General features: G+C 35.5%; 1 protein-coding gene across 1 annotated transcript; it reads right to left on the bottom strand.

Moving 5' to 3' along the window:
- Nucleotides 1-1205: 1205 nt before the first annotated feature.
- On the bottom strand, nucleotides 1206-17521 carry LOC112770650 (probable terpene synthase 2). The gene is made up of 7 exons (XM_025814975.3): nucleotides 17266-17521; nucleotides 16896-17178; nucleotides 16435-16807; nucleotides 15472-15690; nucleotides 14229-14367; nucleotides 1745-1993; nucleotides 1206-1641 (listed from the first exon to the last, which is right to left on the bottom strand). Exons 1-7 carry the CDS (start codon nucleotides 17398-17400, stop codon nucleotides 1345-1347), a joined length of 1695 nt encoding a protein of 564 aa, XP_025670760.1. The 5' UTR covers nucleotides 17401-17521; the 3' UTR covers nucleotides 1206-1344.
- Between the last annotated feature and the right edge of the window lie 6266 nt (nucleotides 17522-23787).

The raw sequence follows: 23787 nt of genomic DNA, 5'->3' as shown, positions 1-23787 counted from the left end.
AAATTCCACATGACTTGTTACTACTTGTCCATATTTTAAACGTATCGGTACGTATGAATTTATAATCGTACCGTAGCAAACACCAAAATTTTAATTAAATGTTAAATTAAATAGTGGCTAATTTTGTATATATTTAGTATGGTAGTTAAACTTTTGTGTTGAGTTTGTATATTGCACATAAATATACCTCATTAGAGACAATGTCATCCATGAACCTGAAAATAATTGTGGAAGCTGTAACAATTTTGGGTTTACTTGTTACCCATTGGAAGATGTCTTCTGTAGCCATATCTTTCATGCCAATATAAGAAGCTGTTATTAGCATCGGATAACCAGATGTTATTGTTGATGTTTTGATGTATTCTGTCATTGTTGGTATATACTTGTTATTTAACTATTTGACTTCATTCATGTAGGTCTGGATTGTCTTCTGAAACTGTTATTCAACACATTATATAACAAAATAAGCCCATATATTTAAATATAGGAGTAATCATTATATGTTTATATAAATATCTCTTTCGTCTCAAGTATTTTTCAACTCTAATTTACTAAAAATTAGTCTAAAATCTTTGTTAACTTAACTATCAGAATCCTTTATATTACTATTTCATACCTTTTCACAAAATACTCAGACAAAAGCATGTATTTTTTCACTTAAAAATGTTTGGACTTCACATTCAAACTTAAATTACCGTAGTTTTTAGATAAATTTCGAAATAGTTGTAATGTGATGAATTCAATTATTTTTATATACACGCCAACCCAGGAACAAAAGAACTTCATGAAGTATTTAGACTAATTTATCATTAGAGTGTGAAATGTGTCAATTTATAATTGTGTGATTTGTATCATGTAAAAGCTATATGAAATTTTAGCGTATTTTCCTTATATAAAGAGGTCAAATATTAAAAAGAAGTCAAAATTCTAGCAAATACTACAAAGCCTTCACTTGATTCGATTTATGAGTTGCGCCAATATATCAAGATTGAAGTTCAGATTTATGAGTTGCGCCAATATATTTTATTAGATATTACTTTTGCTTAGGCATATACAAGGTTTAGTGTATTTTCTTCATTTTGAGAAGGAAAGGTTAAATATATACAAGGTTTTAGAATTTGTTTGGATGAGCTACAAACAATTTTATGTTTAGATATCTTATGTAAAAATATTTTTTTATTTAACAATTATATTTGAGTACAATATTAATATAAAAATATTTTTTATTTTTTTAATATTTTTACTTTAAATGTTAAAATTTTGCCAAATACACTAAAGAATTAAATTTTTTTTCTCATTTCTAACAATTTAATGGTCCAAGCAAACAATTAAGATGCTTCTTTCTCATATTATTGGCACTGGATCAACAAACAAAGCTTGAATGCATTTCTTCATTTTTCCTTCAGCATGAGTGTAGCAATCTTCATCTTTGTACATCACATCCATAAATCGTGACATGTTGAGAATATTCATTAGAAACAGCCTTGGAACTTCTGTTGGCTTCAGGAATTCCTCATTTATATCCTTCCAAGCATCTGTAACTCTCTTTTGCAATTCTTGAATGGCTTCTTCTTTAGATACACCACAATCTCTCATGTAGCATTCTATTATTGAGGCAATATGTTCTCTTTTCTGTTCAAACTGTTCAATGAGATTTAACTTTTAAAATAACTTTCACAAGACTAAATAATAAGAAAAATTCAATTATAATATCAAAATAAAGAACTTTTGCACATGACTATACCTCATTAGAGACAATGTCATCCATGATCCTGCACATATTTGCAGAAGCTGTAACAATTTTGGGTTTATTTGTTACCCATTTAAAGATGTCTTTTGTGGCTATATCTCCCATGCCAACATAGGAAATTGCTATGAGCAACGGATAACCAGATGATATTGCTGATGTTTGGATGTACTCTGCCATTGTTGGTATATACTTGTTATTCAACCATTTGACCTCAGTCATGTAGGCCTGGATTGTCTTTTGAAACTGCCATTCAACACATATTATGTAACAAAATCATTATTGATAATAGTGTATTTGAAATGTTGTTCATATCTTAGGCTAAAACTAGAAGTTAGATCCAAAAGTAAGATAAGACCAAATTCTACAATGACTTTGTGTAAATCCCGCTAAAATCGATAAATAATTAGTTAATAAATTGAATTTTAATTACGAAAATTAAAAATATAAAACTAATATCAAAATAGGATAGAGCTCGTCAAAAAGAGAATTTTGATACCAATTTCGAAAATTTGGCCCAAAGTTGGACCGAATGGGCCGAACCAGTTGAACCGGGGCCCAAAACAGGCCCGTGGGTCTAACCGGACCCATAATTTAAAAGAAACAGAAGCTTCTTCTTCCTTATTTCATACCCAATGAAGCCAACAGATATAATTTAAAAGAAGCAGAACTCCCAAACCCTCATCAATCTTTGATCCACCATAGCTTCCTCGTTTGAGCTCCGATTGCCGCACTGTTTGCGGCCACGCGTCCAGCGCGTCGAGCTCTACAATTCTGTTGGATCAATTTCACCGGTAAGCTCCATTTTTGTTTCAGAATCTCTACCCCCTTTCTTAAGGTGAAATTGAACCCTTGTGATATAATCTTACCCAATTTGGTGTTTTAGGTTCGATTTAGCTTCTGGAACATATTGGGCTTGAGTCGCTATGCGTGTGGGTACAGTAAGAGTAACCTAAACCCTAATCAATTTGTATTTTAGTATGAAGAAATTGAATTTGGGGTATATATGTATATTAGGTGTGAATTGAGTTCATATATATGCATTGGGATTGAAAAGTGAGCATTTGGAGGCTTATTGGTGAGTAAAGCTCGGTTTGTGGCTGGTTTCTTTGAGTTTGGAGGGCTGTGTTCTAGCTTGTGAGGCTGCTTTGGGTTGAATAAAGTGATCGGCTAAGGTATGGTTTAGGTTTCGCGCGTTTAACATATAAGGTTTTGTGAAAACTAAGGTTAGAGCATTCTAGGATAAATTGAAATGGTTGCATGTTCTAAATGACTGGTTTTATGATGTTAATAGGTGGATGTTGAAATTATGTTGAGAAATATGGTTAGTTGATGGTGCTTCTTGAGATTTGGTTGTTGATTGAGTGTGTTTATATATGTATATTAGTATGATAATGATGGATGAAGGAATCATGATTTTGGCAAAGTAACAACATGGTTGTGGTTGAATGGCTATGCTATGGTTAAGGGCTGTTTATATTGATGATTGTGGTATATTAGGTTGGCTGGAAATGAGTTTTGGGAGGGATATGTGGTTTTGGTGAAAATAAGATTTGGGGTATTTTTGGTAAAAAGTGAATTTTAATGAACTTTGGAAGTCCATAACTTGCTCCTCAAATTTTAAATACAAACGAGGTTTGTTTTAAATTAAAGGGTGTTTGATAAGCTTGAAATTGATGTAAAGTTTGCGGAAAACTGAATTTTGTAGAGAAAGTTATGGATGCCGAAAATTTGGTACGAAAAATTGAAATTTTAAATGTTGCAGCAGAACCAGATTTTCTGATGTGTGCCCACGCACAGGTCTGTGCGCATGCACCCAACAAAGAAAAAATTCAACTTGTGCGTACGAACGCCTCTCTGCGCACGCACACCTAGCATTTTTCATAAAGTGTGCGTACGCATACGCTAGGATGAGCCTTCTGTTGGTGGCGCTAGCACAGCTGAGGCGCATGCACACTAAGGAATGTGTGCGCAAGCACGTATTCGTGCGTATGCACACGTGCTGCTTTCTTGTTAAGCTGTGCGCATGCACAGGTGTGTGCGTACGCACACGCCCTGTTTTCCAGCACCTTTATTTTTCTGTTTTAAACATGATTTAAATCCTAAACTCCCTATTTTTGCCCTGTTAATCCTAGATCCTACTAGTAATTTTAGTAAATAGCAGAAGATAGGAGGTTGAGGTAACTTGGGAGTGAAGAAAGAGGTAGATATGATGAGAAACGTGAAAGGGTAGTTGTTAATGAAATGAGTTAATATGCCATGGCTTTGATGAATGGCTAAATAATGATGATGATTATGAATTGGCTTATAAATAATGATATCTGAGATACGAGTTTTCCTGGGTAAGAACCGTGGCTTGCCACCTCGTGTTCCAGATTGAATCTCGATACTCTGTTGACCCTACATCGTAAGGGTGACCGGGAACATATAAATTCCCGGGTATGGATAGCCCCCAGTGAGTGATTTGAATGATATATGAATGTGAAATCTATGCATAGACTCATGGGGATGCGCAACGGGGGACAGTTTAAGGTTTTTGGACTTGTCGGGTTGGCTGGATAACCGACAGATGAGCCTCATCAGCCATAGGACAGGCATGCATCATGTGCATTTGTTTGTTTTGATTGCTATACATTATCTGAGATTGCCTACTTGAATATATATATATATATATATATATATATATATATATATATATATATATATATATATATATATATATATATATATATATATATATATATATATATACTGCTACCTGCTATTCTTGCTATCTGCACTATTTGCTTATTACTTGTGTGTGAATTTGTTTGGTCGCTTGTCTCTACTGAATTATGGAAGACGGAGGGACGGAGGAATGGTGAATTGGTTGAGTGTTAGGTGTTAGGTTCAAGGCAAGTGATTATAGTGTACTTAGAACACCTACCCCCATTTATGGCTTTTACTTAGAAATTAAGTTCTGTAATTGTGATAATGGAGTTCTAGGATTGCCTCTGGCATTCTCAGGATCTTATTTATTATACGCGTGGCACCTTTACCATGCTGAGAACCTCTGGTTCTCATCCCATACTGTGTTGTTATTTTTCAGATGCAGGTCGAGAGGCTCCTCGCTAGGCGTCTGGATCCTTGAAGTGAAGTAGTTCCTGGGTGTTTTTTGGGTTTCTATTTATATATATATGTATATATGTTTTTAGCTTGCTCTCCAAGAAAATTGTATATGTTGCTCTTCATAGAGGTTGAGGGAGAGATAGGGCTTTATTATATATATATATATATATATATATATATATATATATATATATATATATATATATATATATATATATATATATATATATATATATATATCTTCCGGCCAGAGGCTGAGTCGGAAGCTAGTTATGTTGTATTGTTAGCCTTCTTTTACTCTGTTATCTATTCTTATCCTCATCTTCTAGGTTTCTTAGCACTCAAGTAATCTTATTCCTTGAGTGTTGCGCTTTTCATTTTGCGATAATTGTTTACCCGTTTTTCAATGCCCCTAGTATATTATCTTTTCCATCATTATATGTATATATTTTACTTTATAGAAGTCCGTAACACCACACTACCTCTGTTCTACGACTTAATCATAAAACTCTATGTAGTAGGGTGTTACATTATGGTATCAGAGCAGTTCGTTCCTGTAGAGCCTGAGGACGGACTGACTGTGCTTCTGTGCATTCTCTGTGTATGTGTCTATGTGCTAGTATGATATCTAACTGATATATATGGCATAAATGTTCGTGAGCATGCATTTGGGACTTAAAGCACTAGACTTGCGATATTGAGACTGATCAACTTGATATCATTTGTTTGGTGTGTATAGGGACCAAATGTCGACTCGCGGACGCGGACGCCGGCGAGGTAGAGGCAGAATAGGCAATGCTATGCTCGAAGCTTCAAGAAATACTCTCAACCCTGTAGACTTCATGGCCGCCTTAGGTAATATGGCAGCAACAATGCAAGCTACGGACGAGGCTCTGGAAAACCAAATGAATAACGGAAACAATGGAAACAATGGAGAGAATGGTCCTATGACGCTTTCCTCTTTCCTGAAGGCTCACCCTCCGACCTTCAGAGGGACCTCGAATCCTACTGATGCTGATAACTAGATACAGGCTATTGAGCGAGCATTATAGGCCCAGCAGGTTCCTGATGAGCAGTGGGTTGAGTTTGGAACCTACCAGCTGCATGGTGAAGCTCAGCATTGGTGGCAGGGCATGAGGTGCATTCTGCAGCCTGACGGGGTTGTGATCTCTTGGGAGTTGTTCCGAGAGGAGTTTTATAAGAAGTACTTCCCCAACTCAGTTAGAAACGCAAAAGAACTTGAATTGCTTCAACTGAAACAAGGCCAGATGACCATTACTGAGTACATCAGTAAATTTGATGAATTGTGCCGCTTTTCACGTATCTGTCAGGCAGCTCCTGAGGACTTTGCTGAGTGGAAGTGCATAAAGTATGAAGGAGGCCTTCGGAGTGACATTCAGAGCTTTGTAGCACCTATGGAGATTCGGGTGTTCTCTGAGCTTGTGAATAAGAGCAGGGTGGCTAAGAATTGTGTTAGAAGGGCTGCAGCAGAAAAAGGGAGTATGAGGATGCCATTCTAGAGGACCACAGGGAGGAATTTTGCACCTAGGGGCAGACAGTTTAAGCGTGGCAGCTTTGTCCCTCAGAATAATCAGGGGCAAGGCAGCTTCAGGAGGCCAAATGCCAATGCTAATCAGGGAAGGAGACAAGGAAAGCAGCCACAACAGGATGTGAGTTGCCACAGATGTGGGAAGTACCATTCTGGGCCATGCAGGTTTGGGACGGAAGTCTGTTATTCCACTTGGCTAATAGTTGCCCAGAGAAGAAGAGGTATGAGACAGGTAGAGTGCAATAGCCAGGGAGAGTGTACACTACTTCTTCAGTAGGCATTGAGGGGTCAGAGACATTGATCAGAGGTAACTGTGAGATGGCTGGTAAAACTTTGAATGCTTTGTTTGATTCTGGAGCTACACATTCTTTTATTGAATTTGAGAAGACTGATGAGTTAGGCTTGAAAATAGTAGTCCTGGAGTATGATTTAAAGGTGTATAATGCCACCCACGAGGCTATGGTGACTAGGTTAGGGTGCCCCCAAGTTCCCTTTCGAATACAACAGCGTGACTTCGTGCATAACTTAATTTGTTTGCCGATGACTGGTCTTGATCTCATTTTGGGATTGGACTGGTTATCCAAGAACCATCTTCTACTGGATTGCTCTACAAAAATAGTGTGTTTCATGCCTGAAGACACTGAGGGGCCGATTGTGGTGAATAACTACTACCTGAATTCCATGACAGTGAATTGTTCTGGGGCCGAATGTCAAGGAATATTGTTGTTAGCTGTGGGTGTTTCGGGTGATATTCAAAGCTTGGAGCAAATTCCGGTTGTGTGTGAGTTTCCAGAGGTGTTTCCGGATGATATTAAGGAATTTCGACCTAACCGAGAAGTTGAATTTGCTATTGAGTTAGTACTTGGGGCCGGACCAATCTCGAGTGCTCCTTATAGGATATCACCTCTAGAAATGGCCGAATTGAAGTCTCAACTGGAGGATCTGTTGGGAAAAAACTTTATCCGACCAAGTGTTTTTTCGTGGGGCGCGCCAGTGCTACTGGTGAAGAAGAAAGATGGGAGTATGCACTTATGTGTTGACTATAGGTAGCTAAATAAGATTACTGTGAAGAATAAATATCCGTTGCCAAGGATTGATGACCTGATAGACCATTTACAGGGAGCCGGTGTGTTCCCTAAGATTGATCTACGATCCGGATACCACCAGATAAGGGTTAGAGATGAGGATATTCCTAAAACTGCCTTCAGAATGCGCTATGGTCACTATGAATACACAGTGATGTCCTTCGGACTAACTAATGCTCCGGCGATATTCATGGATCATATGTACAGGATTTTCCATCCATATCTAGACAAGTTTGTTGTTGTATTTATCGACGACATTCTTATCTACTCTAAGACAGAAGATGAGCATGCAGAACACTTGCGAACAGTGCTGCAAATCCTGAAGGATAGGAAGTTGTATGCCAAGCTATCCAAGTGTGAGTTCTGGAAGTCTGAAGTAAAATTTCTTGGTCATGTGGTGAGTAAGCAAGGAATAGCAGTGGATCCTACTAAGGTTGAGGCGGTGATGAATTGGGAGCGATTAACTTCAGTAACGGAGATCAGGAGTTTCTTAGGATTGGCAGGCTACTACTGGAGGTTCATTAAAGGGTTTTCACAAATCGCTTTGCCTTTGACCAAGCTGACTCGGAAGGATGTTCCTTTTGAATGGACTCCTGAGTGCGAGGAGAGTTTCCTTGCGTTGAAACAGAGATTGACTACTTCACCCGTATTGGTGTTGCCTGAGCCGAGAGAACCATTCGAAGTATGCTGTGATGCGTCCTTGAAGGGTTTAGGATGCGTGTTAATGCAGCATCATAAAGTTGTAGCTTATGCCTCATGTCAGTTAAGGCCACATAAAAGAAACTATCAAACTCACTATTTGGAGCTTGCAGCCATTGTCTTTGCTTTGAAGATTTGGAGGCATTATCTCTATGGTGTGAAATTCCAAGTCTTCTCAGACCATAGGAGTTTGAAGTACCTATTTGAACAAAAAGAGCTGAATATGCGTCAGAGGAGGTGAATGGAACACCTAAAGGATTATTATTTCGAGTTGAACTACCATCTGGGAAAGGGGAATGTGGTGGCGGATTCCCTGAGTAGGAAATCCCTATGTGCTGCTTGGATGATGCTAAGAGAGGAAGAGTTGCTAAGAGCCTTCCAAGGATTGAAACTGGGAATCAGAGAAGAGTTTGGGACTTTATGCCTAAGCCAGTTATAGATTTCAAGCGACTTCAAGGCCGAACTACTAAAGGCTCATCAGAATGACCAAGAATTGTATAAGATTTTGCCGGCGATTGAGAAAGGCAAGCAGTGGAGAGTGTCAGAAGATAAGGATGGATTGTGGAGGTTCAAGGGTCGGATAATTGTGCCAGATGTCGGGGATTTGCGACAGAGCATACTGGAGGAAGCTCACAAGAGCGGGTTCTCCATTCATCCGGGAAGCACCAAGATATACCAAGACCTAAAGACGATGTTCTGGTGGCCAAGGATGAAAAATGATGTGGCATTGCATGTTTTCAAATGCCTAACTTGTCAGAAAGTTAAAATTGAACACCAAAGACCAGCAGGAACCCTTCAACCATTGGATATTCCACAGTGGAAATGGGAGAGCATTGCTATGGATTTTGTGTTGGGTTTACCTAGGACTCGGACAGGTTGTGATGCTATTTGGGTGGTTGTAGATCGACTGACCAAGTCAGCTCATTTTCTGCCTATTCGGATAAGTTGTACTATGGAGGAGTTGGCGCGGTTATACATAAAGGAGATTGTGAGGTTACATGGCGTACCTTCCACCATTGTATCTGATAGAGACCCTCGCTTTACATCACGGTTCTGGGGAGTATTTCAGCGATCTTTTTGCACTCAATTAAGCCTAAGTACCGCATATCATCCTCAGACGGATGGCCAATCAGAAAGAACAATCCAAACCTTGGAAGATATGCTACGAGCTTGTGTTTTGGACCAGCCGGTGAGTTGGGATCGATATATGCCTCTGGTGGAATTCGCTTATAACAACAGCTATCATGCAAGTATTGGAATGGCTCCATATGAGGCTTTGTATGGAAGAAAATGTCAGTCTCCATTATGTTGTTATGAAGCAGGAGAAAAGAGCCTGATAGGACCTGAAATGTTAAGTGAAACCACTGAGCAAATAAAGAAAATTCGGAGTCGAATGCTTGAAGCTCAAAGCCGTCAGAAGAGCTATGCTGACCGAAGGCGGAAGCCTTTAGAATTTGAGGAAGGAAAACACATCTTCCTGAAGGTTGTTCCAACCACTGGAATAGGGAGGTCCATCAAAACTAAGAAATTAAATCCCCGTTACATTGGGCCGTTTGAAATCCTGAAGAGAATTAGACCAGTGGCGTATAGGATCGCTTTACCACCACATCTTTCGAACCTGCATGACGTATTTTACGTATCGCAGCTTTGTAAATACATTTTTGATCCTAGTCATGTCCTAGAGCCGGAATCAGTTCAAGTGAGAGAAGATTTGACGCTTCCAGTAACTTTGGTTAGGATCGATGATACCAACATCAAGCGTTTACACGGAAAAGAGGTTTCTTTGGTAAAAGTAGCTTGGAGTCGGGCTGGTATTGAAGAACATACCTGGGAGCTTGAGTCTGAGATACGGAAGGACTACCCACACCTCTTTTTAGGTAACTCACTCTGAATTTTGAGGACAAAATTCCTAATTAAGTGGGTAGGATGTAAACCCCGTTAAAATCGGTAAATAATTAGTTAATAAATTAAATTTTAATTACAAAAATTAAAAATGAAAAACTAATATCAAAATAGGATAGAGCTCATCAAAATGAGAATTTTGATACCAATTTCGAAAATTTGGCCCAAAGTTGGATCTGATGGGCCGAACCGGTTGAACCGGGGCCCAAAACGGGCCAGTGGGTCCAATCGGACCCATAATTTAAAAGAAACAGAAGCTTCTTCTTCCTCATTTCATACCCAACGAAGCTAACAGATTTGGGGAGGAAGAAGAACTCCCAAACCCTCATCAATCTTTGATCCACCAAAGCTTCCTCGTTTGAGCTCTGATTGCCGCACTGTTTGCGGCCACGCGTTGAGCTCTACAATTCTGTTGGATCAATTTTACTGGTAAGCTCCATTTTGTTTTAGAATCTCTACCCCCTTTCTTATGGTGAAATTGAACCCTTGTGATATAATCTTGCCCAATTTGGTGTTTTAGGTTCGATTTAGCTTCCGAAACATATTGGGCTTGAGTCGCTATGCGTGTGGGTACGGTAAGAGTAACCTAAACCCTAATCAATTTTGATTTTAGTATGAAGAAGCTGAATTTAGGGTATATATGTAAATTAGGTGTGAATTGAGTTCATATATATGCATTGGGATTGAAAAGTGAGCATTTGGAGGCTTATTGGTGAGTAAAGCTCGGTTTGTGGCTGGTTTCTTTGAGCTTGGAGGGCTGTGTTCTAGTTTGTGAGGCTGCCTTGGGTTGAATAAACTGATCGGCCAAGGTATGGTTTAGGTTTCGCGCGTTTAACATATAAGGTTTTGTGAAAACTGAGGTTAGAGCATTATAGGATAAGTTGAAATGGTTGCATGTTCTAAATGACTGGTTTTATGATGTTAATAGGTGGATGTTGAAATTATGTTGAGAAATATGGTTAGTTGATGGTTATTCTTGAGATTTGGTTGTTGATTGAATGTGTTTATATATGTATATTAGTATGATAATGATGGATGAAGGAATCATGATTTTGGCAAAGTAACAACATGGTTGTGGTTGAATGGCTATGCTATGGTTAAGGGCTGTTTATATTGATGATTGTGGTATATTAGGTTGGCTGGAAATGAGTTTTGGGAGGGATATATGGTTTTGGCAAAAATAAGGTTTGGGCTGTTTTTGGTAAAAAGTGAATTTTAATGAACTTTGGAAGTCCATAACTTGCTCCTCAAATTTTGAATGCAAATGAAGTTTGTTTTAAATTTAAGGGTGTTTGATAAGCTTGAAAATCGATATAAAATTTGCGGAAAATCGAATTTTTTAAAGGAAGTTATGGATGCTGAAAATTTGGTGCGAAAAACTGAAATTTTAAATGTTGCAGCAGAACCAAATTTTTTGATGTGTGCCCACGCACAGGTCTATGCGCACGCACCCAACAAAGGCAAAATTCAACTTATGCGTACGCACGCCTCTGTGTGCACGCACACCCAGAATTTTTCATAAAGTGTGTGTACGCACACTTCTGTGCGCTTGCACACACTAGGATGAGCCTTCTGTTGGTGGCACTAGCACAGCTAAGGCGCATGCACAGCTGAGGTGCGCACACGCCCTGTTTTCCACCACCTTTATTTTTCAGTTTTGAACATGATTTTAAACCCTAAACTCCCTATTTTTGCTCTGTTAATCCTAGATCCTACTAGTAAGTTTAGTAAATAGTAGAAGATAGGAGGTTGAGGTAACTTGGGAGTGAAGAAAGCGGTAGATATGATGAGAAACGTGAAAGGGTAGTTGTTAATGAAAAGAGTTAATATGCCATGGCTTTGATGAATGACTAAATAATGATGATGATTATGAATTGGCTTATGAATAATGATATCTAAGATACGAGTTTTCCTGGGTAAGAACCGTGGCTTGCCACCTCATGTTCTAGGTTGAATCTCGATACTCTATTGACCCTACGTTGTAAGGGGGACCGGGCACGTATAAATTTCTGGGTATGGATAGCCCCCAGTGAGTGATTTGAATGATATATGAATGTGAAATCTATGCATAGACTCATAGGGATGCGCGACGGGAGACAGTCTAAGGTTTTCAGACTTGTCGGGTTGGCTGGATAATCGACAGATGAGCCTCATCAGCCATAGGACAGGCATGCATCATGTGCATTTGTTTGTTTTGATTGCTCTGCATTATCTGAGATTGCCTACTTGAATATATATATCCTGCTACCTGCTATTCTTGCTATCTGCACTATTTGCTTATTACTTGTGCGTGAATTTGTTTGGTCGCTTGTCTCTGCTGAATTATGGAAGACGGAGGGACGGAGGAATGGTGAATTGGTTGAGTGTTAGGTGTTAGGTTCAAGGCAAGTGATTATAGTGTACTTAGAACACCTACCCCCATTTATGGCTTTTACTTAGAAATTAAGTTCTGTAATTGTGATAACGGAATTCTAGGATTGCCTCTAGCATTCCCATGACTTTATTTATTATACGTGTGACACTTTTACCATGCTGAGAACCTTTGGTTCTCATCCCATACTGTATTGTTATTTTTCAAATGCAGGTCGAGAGGCTCCTCGCTAGGCGTCTGGATCCTTGAAGCGAAGTAGTTCCTGGGTGTATTTTGGGTTTCTGTTTATATATATGTATATATGTTTTTAGCTTGCTCTCCAAGAAAATTGTATATGTTGCTCCTCATAGAGGTTGAGGGAAAGATAGGGCCTTATTTTGTGTTTTGTGTATTTTGGAATATATATATATACATATATCTTCCGGCCAACCTTGGCTTCGCAGGCTGAGTCGGAAGCTAGTTATGTTGTATTGTTGGCCTTCTTTTACTCTGTTATCTATTCTTATCCTCATCTTCTAGGTTTTCTTAGCACGCAAGTAACCCTATTCCTCGAGCGTTGCGCTTTTCATTTTGCAATAATTGTTTACCCCTTTTTGAAGGCTCCTAGTATATTATCTTTTCCATCATTATATGTATATATTTTACTTTATAGATGTCCGTAACACCACACTACCTCTGTTCTACGACTTAAGCATAAAACTCTGTGTAGTAGGGTGTTACACTATGCATCCGACCTCTTTAAACTGACTTCAGCGCAGAATCTAAATTGCACCTACAAATAAGTCTGTATATTTAAATATGGGGTCATAGCAGTCCTTAGATAAAAGGGGAAATAACTACCTACCAGAATAGGGGGGTTACAGGAGTAATCACTATATGTTTATATAAATATCTCCTCCATCTCAAGTATTTTTCAAGTCTATTCTATTAAAAATTTTTCTAAAATCTTTGCTAACTTAAATATCAGAATCTCTTGCAATACTATTAGATAAAAATGTCTAGAGTTCACATTCAAATTCAAATTACCGTAGTTTTAGATAAGTTTCGGAATAGTTGTAATGTGATGAATTCAATTATTTTTATATACACGCCAACCATAGGAACAAAAGAACTTCATGAAGTATTTAGACTAATTTACCATTAGAGTGTGAAATGTGTCAATTTATAATTGTGTGATTTATATCATATAGAAGCTATATGAAACTTTAGGTTCAAATCTTATTATATATATTTATATTATCAATGTATCCAAAAAAAAAAATTAAAGAACCGAATTTCAATTCTTGAATTCAATGTTGCATCTAATTTCAAATGATTATTAATTCGAGTTTGGCTATAAAAGACCTCAAACGAAATAAACTTTCTTTTTTTTTTTACTAAAGATATGAGATTCGAACCCGCAACCTCTTAAATGAGTATGGGGAGATTATGTCATTTGAGTTATAACTCATTGGCTCAAACGAAATAAACTTGATCGGCCGTATAGTATCTATTTCATAAATTTAGCAAAACATGATGTTATCAAATTTAAAATGACCACATGTCATTAATTTACATGTTTGATGCACTCTGTTTCCAAATTGAATAAGTTTAACAACAAAACAAGTAATATATTATCAAAATCAATTTGGATTAGTTTATTGATTAACTCACTCGTTAGTTTAACCAAGTGTTATAAATTCGAATTTTTTTTTATGCAAAAATATCGTGAACAACCAAAATAAAAAAAAAATAACATATTGTAGAAAGGTCAAAAGAGGGTCTTACTTCTTTTATGACATATTTAATGCAATGTGTTCTTCCTTGCTTTTCAAGTTCTCTTTCTGCTTCTTCAAAAATATTGAAGAGAGAGTCATAAATTAATTTCATGTATTCTGGAAGTTCATTCAAACAGCCAATATCCCACCTGAAATGAAACGACATAGAAAGTTTGGTACCAATAATATCCTATCACAAATCTCCTGACCATTAATTCTAAATTAAATTTCAAATCTTAAAACTAAAAAAGGCATGATATTTTCCTTAAGAATTTCAGATATGAAGAAATAAAAGTTTTGGTTGTTGAGTATGTTGGATGGTTTTTTACTTTAACTCTTTAAAAGAAAAAATTAGAAAAATTTTGGAAAAATGTACAAATGGTTGGAAACTGAAATTGATTGAGTTGCAACCTCAATAGATTTTTTAAGAATTTTGAAATTAATAAAAAGAAGAAAATTCAAAATCAATTTAAATTGATAATAAACTAATGAAATTAATTAATTCTGTTAATAAATGAAAGAGATAAAAATAACAAAAATCATGAGTTGAGAGAGAAAAAACTCGAAAAAAGCGAGAATCTAATGAAAATAGAAAAATTGATAATATAATTAATTTTATTTAAAGTTAAAGTATAAAATATTAGGTTGGCTATCTAGCATAACAAAAACTATTATCTATTTATAATTTCGGGTAAAGTATTATATTGGTTTTTTACTTTGGCCGTAATTCTGTTTTGGTTCTTAAGATTTAAAGTATTCTATTTAAATCCAAAAAAAATTTATTTAGCTTCAATTTAGTCCCACCGTGAGATCAAAGTTAAATAATTAACAGAATGTCCTACATTACAGTAGTATAAGAACAAAGTCGATAATCGGGAAAACAAGTACATGTTTCAGAGATACAAAATTAACAGTAAATGCATCAATACATTTATTTATCATTCTTTTTATAATTTAAATGAAATATTTTCTATAGAACTAAGGAGAATGATAAATAAATGTATTGATACATCCACGGTTGATTTTGTGCCTTTGAAATTTATACTTGTTCTTTAAATTATCGACCTTGTTCTTATACTGCCGTAATGTAGGACATTCCGTATTTAACTTTGACCTTACGATGGGACTAAATTAAAGCTAAATGAAATTTTTTTGAATTCCAACAGGACACTTTAAACCTCAAAAAACAAAACAGGATTACGCCCAAACGTAGATAACCAATTTAATACTTTACCCTGTCATTTCTTACCAACCTTTCAATTGCCTCAGTGAAAAGTTTCAATTCATCTATAGTTCCATAAGCATCGTATGTATCATCAATAATTGACGTAACAGCCACCAGTTTTGTCAATATTTTTCTAGCTTGAAAATATTGGGGCTCAAAATAAACCGCTAGAACCCAGTTACAACATTCCACAATTCTATCTCGAGCATATGGAAAATTTGCAGCAACATCAAGCTTCTTCCACCACCTAAAATTAAAGAACAACAACACAATGACAATGACAAGAACAAGAGGCATTCTTGGAAAACAATATAATAACAAGGTTATAAATTATAATATGGTGTGTTTAGTTAAATAAATAAATTTAGTGATTGATGTGATTGATTCGGTTAAGACTTACGAGAGAATAAAAATTAGTTATTTAATAATTGGCAAAAGAATCACCTCCAAAATTCATGCACATTATGAATTCAAAATTCAAAATGTAATTATCAAATTAATTATGTTATATTTATATTAAAAATTAAACATCAAATTAGTCGTATAGATAGAATATATATTAAAAATAAATTATATAATAATATATATTTATATATAAAAATATAATAACTAATTTATTAACTAATTATTTTGTGCGCATCAGGATGCAACTTGCACAAGATATGGTTAATCAGGTGTCAACGAGCTATAACTTAAATATCTTAATCTTATTATTCTCACCTAGAGGTCTCGAATTTGAGTTTCACTCCTAACTTTTTATAATAAAAGATATGGTTAATGAGGTGAGTGATAAGTCCAGCAATCCTATAACATAAACATTTAAAAAAAAAAAAAACTAACAGTCTAACTCTCAATATATATCGAAACTAAACATTTTAAACTTTTGTGGAACAATATAAACATTTAACCAAAATGATGAATTATATTTGAAACTTATTTAACCGAGTAGGAATAAGTAGGATGGTTTTGTGGTAAAAATTAAAGAGCTTACTTGCAAATGTTGCCAAATTCTTTCCGATGCAAGTTTTGTAGGAAATTAAAATCTAATTTTGCAAGAGTGAGTAGAGTGTGATTATGGGTTGGATCTTCTTCATATATTGAAATAAAACGGCGTGCCTCCAATCTCGGCAAACCTCGGTGTAAAGATTGCTTTAAACTATAATTGACTTGTGCTGCAAGTGAAGGCTTCAATTGGGTCGCAATGGATTTAAGTTTAGTGGAAGCGAATGCATAAGCTTCATCTAATATTTCTTCTCCATGAATTCTGAGATGACATGCTTCATACAACTCTACCAATCCCTCCACATCCTTCACAAGTTTTTCACTGAAATTTCCATTCTCATCCTTGTATTTGTTGAACACATCTAGATATTGTACAAAAATTAAACTAAGGTTATTATTTAAAGCCAAAATATAAAAATAAGCTAAAAAGAATAGGAAAAAGGTATATACTTGGTGAAACGTGATATCCTTGTTGCCTTAATAACCTAAAAAGCAAAGCAAGTAAATGGAGGTTATCATCAACAATTATTATTTCTCCATTTTTCGTATAATTCTTGTGAATTTGTTGCAGCACTTCATCAATCTCGCTTTCAAAGTGATAATGAATCCCCAAATGACATATTAAATCAATCAAGTCAACTATTTCTTCAATAGCCTTTGAGGCGTCAATAAGCATTTTGACAACTTCTTTCTTCAGATTTTCAATTTGTGCCTTCGTTTCATCATCAAATTCCTGCATTATATCCATATAAAAGATATATCAGTTGATTATTATTGCATTTGCATGCATGTATAAGCGAGTATATAGAGAGATATATACCATGGATTGTGAAGCATATTGAAGGAAATAATCCTTCCAAATACTAGGATGAAAATTTGCAGTGTTTCGATGACGCATGTTGAATTTTGCATCAGGTTTGAAGCAATCAAGTACTGAAGTGTTAGTACTACACATCCTTTATTTCTTTATCAATATTGGATTCTATGTTATAATTTCTATCATGCCTACTCATCATATATAGGAAAAATCTGTGGTCCAGAGAGAAAAACGGATATATACCCACCGACACACGTTTGGTTATTAGAATAAAATAAAATATGACACTAAAGATAAAACATAATAGATTAAGATATAAAATTTAGTGTTTTTATATTTTATTTTGTGATAAATTAGAATAAATTATGAAAGTTAAATTTATTTTTAATTTTTTATATAAAAAATTTAGAAAAAAATATAACAATAAAAAATATAATTATAAAAATTTAATAAATATAATAAAAAATAAAAAATAAAATATATTTTTTGTTAGTGTTTTTAAGTTATTTTTGTTAAAAAAGATACAGAATACATTAATTTAATGTCTTTAGACTTATTGTGGCTCAATTTTTTTGTTATGGAACCAAACAGCGTGATGTGCTTCGATATGGAATTAGAGCGTGCTACACCAATGAGTGGGACAACTTTATGTCATTTGCAGGGGTAGAACTCGCATGGTCCGAGTTCTTTGCCTTTAAAACATATGCCAACAACTCGGAGGGGAGGAGTGCTAGGAGGCCAGCAATTTTTGTGTTTTGTAATCATCAATTGGCTATCAATAGTATTTTTAATGGTGTGAGATTAAATCCAATGATGTGGGATCATTCAATTTTCTTTGGATGGTTAAATGCTGACCAACTTTTTAAAAAGTTGCTAGCCCCCTAGACTTTTCTCTCGGAGGGTCCGATTTGACAATTGCTGGAATTTGAATTTCACAGCATACAAATCGGACCATGGGTTTTGTGTATATATATATATATATATATATACACTAAAATGAAGTCGCAGGGTCCGAGTTAAATTTTTTAAATTTAATTTGAATCAGATCTCTCTAATCGTTGGGTCCGATTTAGGGTTCTTGTATATATAAAAGCATGTGTTCTCGTTGAAGAGTCTTAGATCTGGTCATTTCTTCATCTTGCTCGCCTCTTCCTCTAGTTTCCTCCATTTCTGTTTCTCTTTATTTTGGTATGTAGGCCAAAAATCTGATAGTGTTATTTTTATTGTTATTTAGTGGAGTGAGAGAAATGGATGATAGAGTTCTTTTGAAAGTGTATTATTTTGGTGAAATTTTGTTACAAACATCTGAAGGAGTAAAATTCATTTGTGAAAATTCGTTAGATGTTGTTATTCCCTTCACAATCTCATTTGAAGAGCTCAAAGGTGTGATCTGTGAGAAGCTAGATTTTGAGATGTCAAGGAAAATATCTTGTATTTTATATAGATATCCCATACCGGTGTTTGGTGGATTTGTCCAATTTCAAGTCAAATATGTAACGGACGAAGCTAGTTTGCAAGAGATATTTTCGATGTATATTGAAAGTCGTGCTCAAATCCCGTTCATCGAGTTGTACATTGAGTTCGAACAATCTGAGGCCTACCGGAATATTCTACGCGAAGATTACAATAGTGACAGTGAAGAAGAGTTCGAAAACAATTACGAAGTTGTTGGTCTAGATGGTGATGAAGATGAAGGTGATGGCCTCATGGCTCCAAATGTGACGGACATGGCAAATACACTCGCAAACGAAGAGCCGTTTGAGGAGCCATCTTTCATTCGAGTTTTGGATTTGGATGCCATGCATGTTCCGGAGTTTCTGGAATATATGAGTGCAGGTACGTGGTTGCGTATATTTATAAATAGGATTAGAAGCTTGTAATAATTTAGATTGATCGATGGACCAAATAGTTAAGTGAAGTGTGACAATTTACTCAACTAGCATTTGTTTATCGGTTTATTTAGTTAAGTTTAAGGTAATGATATTGTTAGCTAGTTAGTGATTTAGTTTATAGAAATTAGTATTCATTAATCAGTATTTTATTATGTGTTTATGTTGTTATTTTGTTTAGAATAAGAGAATGACCAGATGTACAGTCTATGTATATTGTAATTGATGCTATGCGTATTGATTTACTTTTAGTTTCGATTATTAAATATTCGTTTATTAAGTATTTTCTATTCGGCTGCCTTCGCCGCAAAAACTCCTATTGTCACAAATGGTGAATTTGCCGTTAGGATGGAATTCAATTCCAAGGAAGCTGTTATTAAGGCAATGAAAGATTATACCATCTGAAGAAGTGAAGACTACCGTGTGTATGAGTCGGAGCCGTTGACATTTTATGCCAAGTGCACACAATATGGGTCAGGATATGATTGGCTTGTTAGGGTTAGCATGATCAGCAGGAAGTACTGTTGGGTTATAAGGAGGTATAATGGTAGTCACACCTGTACCAGAGCCACCATTTCTCAAGATCATTCCAAGCTGGATTCGATCACAATTGCAGAAGCCATCAAGCCGTTTGTCGAGGCTGACTCCTCGTTAAAGGTAAAATCAGTTATTGCAGAAGTGCAATCGAAGTTCAACTACACCGTCAGTTATCGAAAAGCATGGTTGGCTAAGTAAAAGGCAGTGGAAAAAATATACCGAGGTTGGGAAGCATCGTATGAAGCATTGCCTATATGATTGTCCTACATCTGCAGCCATGAATCCAAGCAACTGACTAAAAGAACCTCCTTCTCCTGTGTCAAACTGTGGCATACCCCAATGCTGCTGATGTATTGGGTACGATTGAGTAAACTTTGTTTGAGGTATATATTGACTTGAGGACATAGCGTTGTTCTTGTGGAAGTGGATTCAGAAGTGGAGGGGATGGTGGAGGTGACTGTGGCTCCTGCTCTTAATTGTCAACATCCATATCTTGATTACCCTCATCATTCTCTTGAACAACAAGGCTGGACAAATTCAACCGGTCCCCAAATTTTGCCCGGTAGTACCAGTACTTGTAAGTATCCAAGGGATGCTGTGAAGGCACGGGAAACTCAGTCATAACGTGATTATACCTATTTGTCCACTGCATCACCCAAAATGAATGAGTCGTGGCCGTGGCTCAGTTAAGATTCTTAGGACCAGTGAGGACTTCTCCGTGTGCCTTGTCTAGATTCCGTTCCTAATGAGGAACTCCCTGAACAAAACCAAACTGTCGCCTATACCTATCAGTTGCATGCCACTCAATGCATTCAAAACTGACCAACGGCACCGTAGCGCTCCAACAAACCGAGTGCATGTAGATGTCTGGGGGAATTATGTCCTGATCCACACAATCGACAGCATAAGCAACCCATACAAACTGGAAAAGATAAAGTAAACTCATGATTTCAATCCACTTCACAATCACAATGACAAGAACTATAACAATTACAATAAAATTAACACTATGGCTAAACCCAAAAAAAATTATTCTTCAATGAAAACACACCTGACCTTCTTGAAGATCATCCAAGGTCTTCCTAAAGTGAGCAAGCGTAAGATATCTATAGCGATGGTCTCCACGTTCCTAGTTACGCCACCTAATATGACTTATTTTATTAACACAATTGGATTCTAAATAATAAGATACGGGTTGACTGTAAGATAATATTACCTGTTTGCAAGGGGAAAACTGCGGGGTTCCCTAGGAAGTGGCGCTAGATATGGTAGGCGGATCCAAGCCCAACCAAGCAGAAGTGTTAGCGGACCATCGATCTCCTTACAGTCATAACGAGATGACCTACATAACGTCCTGTATAGGTGTGCTAGGCATGCGATCCCCAACTGTACTGTCCAATACTCCCAAAATCACGAAGCAGTGGTAGATACTTTCAATGCACACCTGCGCCAGACTTGTCTCCAAACAAGATCGTTCCAATCAACAACATAATGTGAAACTTCACGTAGCTCTGTATACTATTTTCATCAGTCAACTGTAAGTTTTATTTTAAATCCCGCAGTCAGGTCAATTTTATACAGCTTTCTCTATATGCCGACTTACTGGGTGCCACTCTAAACTGGTGTAAACACTCCGCCTCCAAGGCTTCAAAACTACTCATTGTCATCCATGTGACTGGAAGACCGTCCGTCGGAAGACCAAGAATTATTGCCACATCTTCAAGCGTCACAGCACATTCACTGATCGAAAGGTGAAAAGTATGTGTGTCTGGATGCCACCTTTCGATTAGAGCATTCGCCAGTACTTTCTGACATTGGACTACCCCAATCTGAGATGCATGATAAAAACCAGTTTGTCGTAAGTGCCCCTCCATCCTTTCATTGTATCGATCCGGAGGGACTAGGTGATCACATGTCAACATCCTTAAACTCTATAAAAATATAACAAATTATTATTAGTCAACTCGTTAATCTGTTTCCTAATTACAACATATAGTAGTAAACATGTACTAACCCACCAATTTATTAAGTCTCATTAGTAAAATTTTTTTACAGTAACTCAACAACATATTGATTGAAACCACACAACTATCATAAATTATCTTACCAAAACTAATTAAAACAAATCATTTTAACTTCTAAATTAACTTACTAATCCTAAAAATTATTCATAACTGACTATTAACAATAACAACTAATATATAATTCCAATTCTTATTAAACTAACAACGCTCCTATTTAATTAACAATTCTAGCTTAGTTGTCTATTAATTCACGGTAACACAAAAAAAATGTGATAATATCTAAAACCATAATCTCTAAAATTAATTATAAAATTTAATTAACTTCCTACTATTTTTACATATAATTCTAAATTTTAAAAAAAAATAATTATTACTCAATTTAAATTTCTAAATTCAATTTCTAACGACAATAATAATAATTAACTTCCTAACAATAATAATTATAATTATAAAAAACTAGAAAAATTAAAAAAATAACATAATCAGGTAAAAATAAAAATAATTATTTACATTCCTAAGTTTAATTTTCTAACAACAATAATAACAATTAAATTCCTAACAATAATAATTATAATTATAAAAAAACTAAAAAAATTTCCAAAAAAAAAAACAACATAATCTAATAAAAATGATAATAATTATTTACATTCCTAACTTCAATTCTAACAACAATAATAACAATTAACTTCCTAACTATGATAATTATAATTATAAAAAACTAAAAAAAAAATTCCAAAAAAAAGATAACATAATCAGGTAAAAATAATAACAACCATTTACACTCCTAAATTCAATTCTAACAACAATAAAAATAATAATTAATTTTTTAATAATAGCAATTATAATTAAAAAATACTAAAAAAATTCCAAAAAAAACTATAACGTAATCACGCCTAAACCAATAATAAATATTCTAAGTTCTCACAACAACAATAATATATGAGATGAAGTTCAGGACGATCAACTTCTCTAAATTTTTTTTTCTTTGGCATTTTAAACTTACTTTCACGATGCAAAGCAAGAACCAGAACGAATAAGGAAGTAGAGGAAGCAGTGGCTCTTCTTTGGAGGAATGGAGTGAAAGTGAAAATAGATGCTGGATATGGGTTAATGTTGAAAAAAAGTGCACCGTTGGGGAGTCACCTGCGGGCGACACGTGGATAGGGAGCCACTAATTAATCGCATGGTCCATTTCCCATATACAACTTGGACCGTCCGAGAAGCACACTCAAAATACATGGTCCGATTTTTTCCTTGTCTGACACCACACACAGGTAAAGCTCTCCCCTCCTCCATAACCGGGTCCAACACAAATTTGTCCTCCATATAGAAATTAAAAAGCGACTTATTGTTTCTATCCATATTTTATCTGTTAAATATGATTTTATTTTCTATATTTCTATTTCAGTCTCGTGTCTATAAATAAATACAGCCTATCTAATATATCAATCTTTAAAGAGGTTAGATGTGTGTAGTGTACAAATATTTCTAAAAGCCACTGACATATATAATATATTTTAAAATTTGTTAAAATAAAATATTTTTGTTATATAATTAAATTATAATAATTATTCAAAATTAAAAAAAATAAATTATTTTATTTAACTTAACATTTTTCTGAAAAAAGGTTTCATGTTTTAAAAAAGTAACATCCATGCTTACATGAAATTTCTTAATGTGTGGATTGAAACATTTATAACCCTTTTGACTTGGAGAATAGCCAATAAAAATATATTTTTCTGCCCTTGGATCAAGTTTACTTCGATATGAAGGTGTATGTAAAAATACAGTGCAACCAAATACTTTTAAAGGTAAGTCAGAATGCAACCTACATGCTGAAATTTTTTTTTAAAAGTATCCAACGGTGTGCAGTAATTTAACACACGTGTGAGCATTCGATTTATGAGATAGGCTGCTGTTAGGACAGCATCTCCCCATAAATACTTTGGAACATTACCCTCAAACATAATGGCACGTACTACTTCAAGAAAATGTTTATTCTTCCTTTCAGCAATGCCATTTTGTTGGGGTGTATTGGGACATGTAGATTGATGTTAAATACCTTTCTTTAATTT

This window comes from Arachis hypogaea, chromosome 18 (assembly GCF_003086295.3).
Source record: "Arachis hypogaea cultivar Tifrunner chromosome 18, arahy.Tifrunner.gnm2.J5K5, whole genome shotgun sequence".
NCBI classification, from domain to species: Eukaryota; Viridiplantae; Streptophyta; class Magnoliopsida; order Fabales; family Fabaceae; genus Arachis; species Arachis hypogaea.
The sequence above is the reverse complement of the archived record's forward strand: the minus strand, read 5'-3'. Positions and strand labels throughout refer to the sequence as shown.

Coding starts and splice junctions, on each gene's coding strand:
- LOC112770650 (XM_025814975.3), bottom strand. CDS start 17,400: ATGTGTAGTACTAACACTTCAGTACTTGATTGCTTCAAACCTGATGCA. Junction 17,179..17,265: donor AATATGCTTCACAATCCATG/GTATATATCTCT, acceptor GATATAATGCAG/GAATTTGATGATGAAACGAA. Junction 1,642..1,744: donor ATGACATTGTCTCTAATGAG/GTATAGTCATGT, acceptor CTCATTGAACAG/TTTGAACAGAAAAGAGAACA.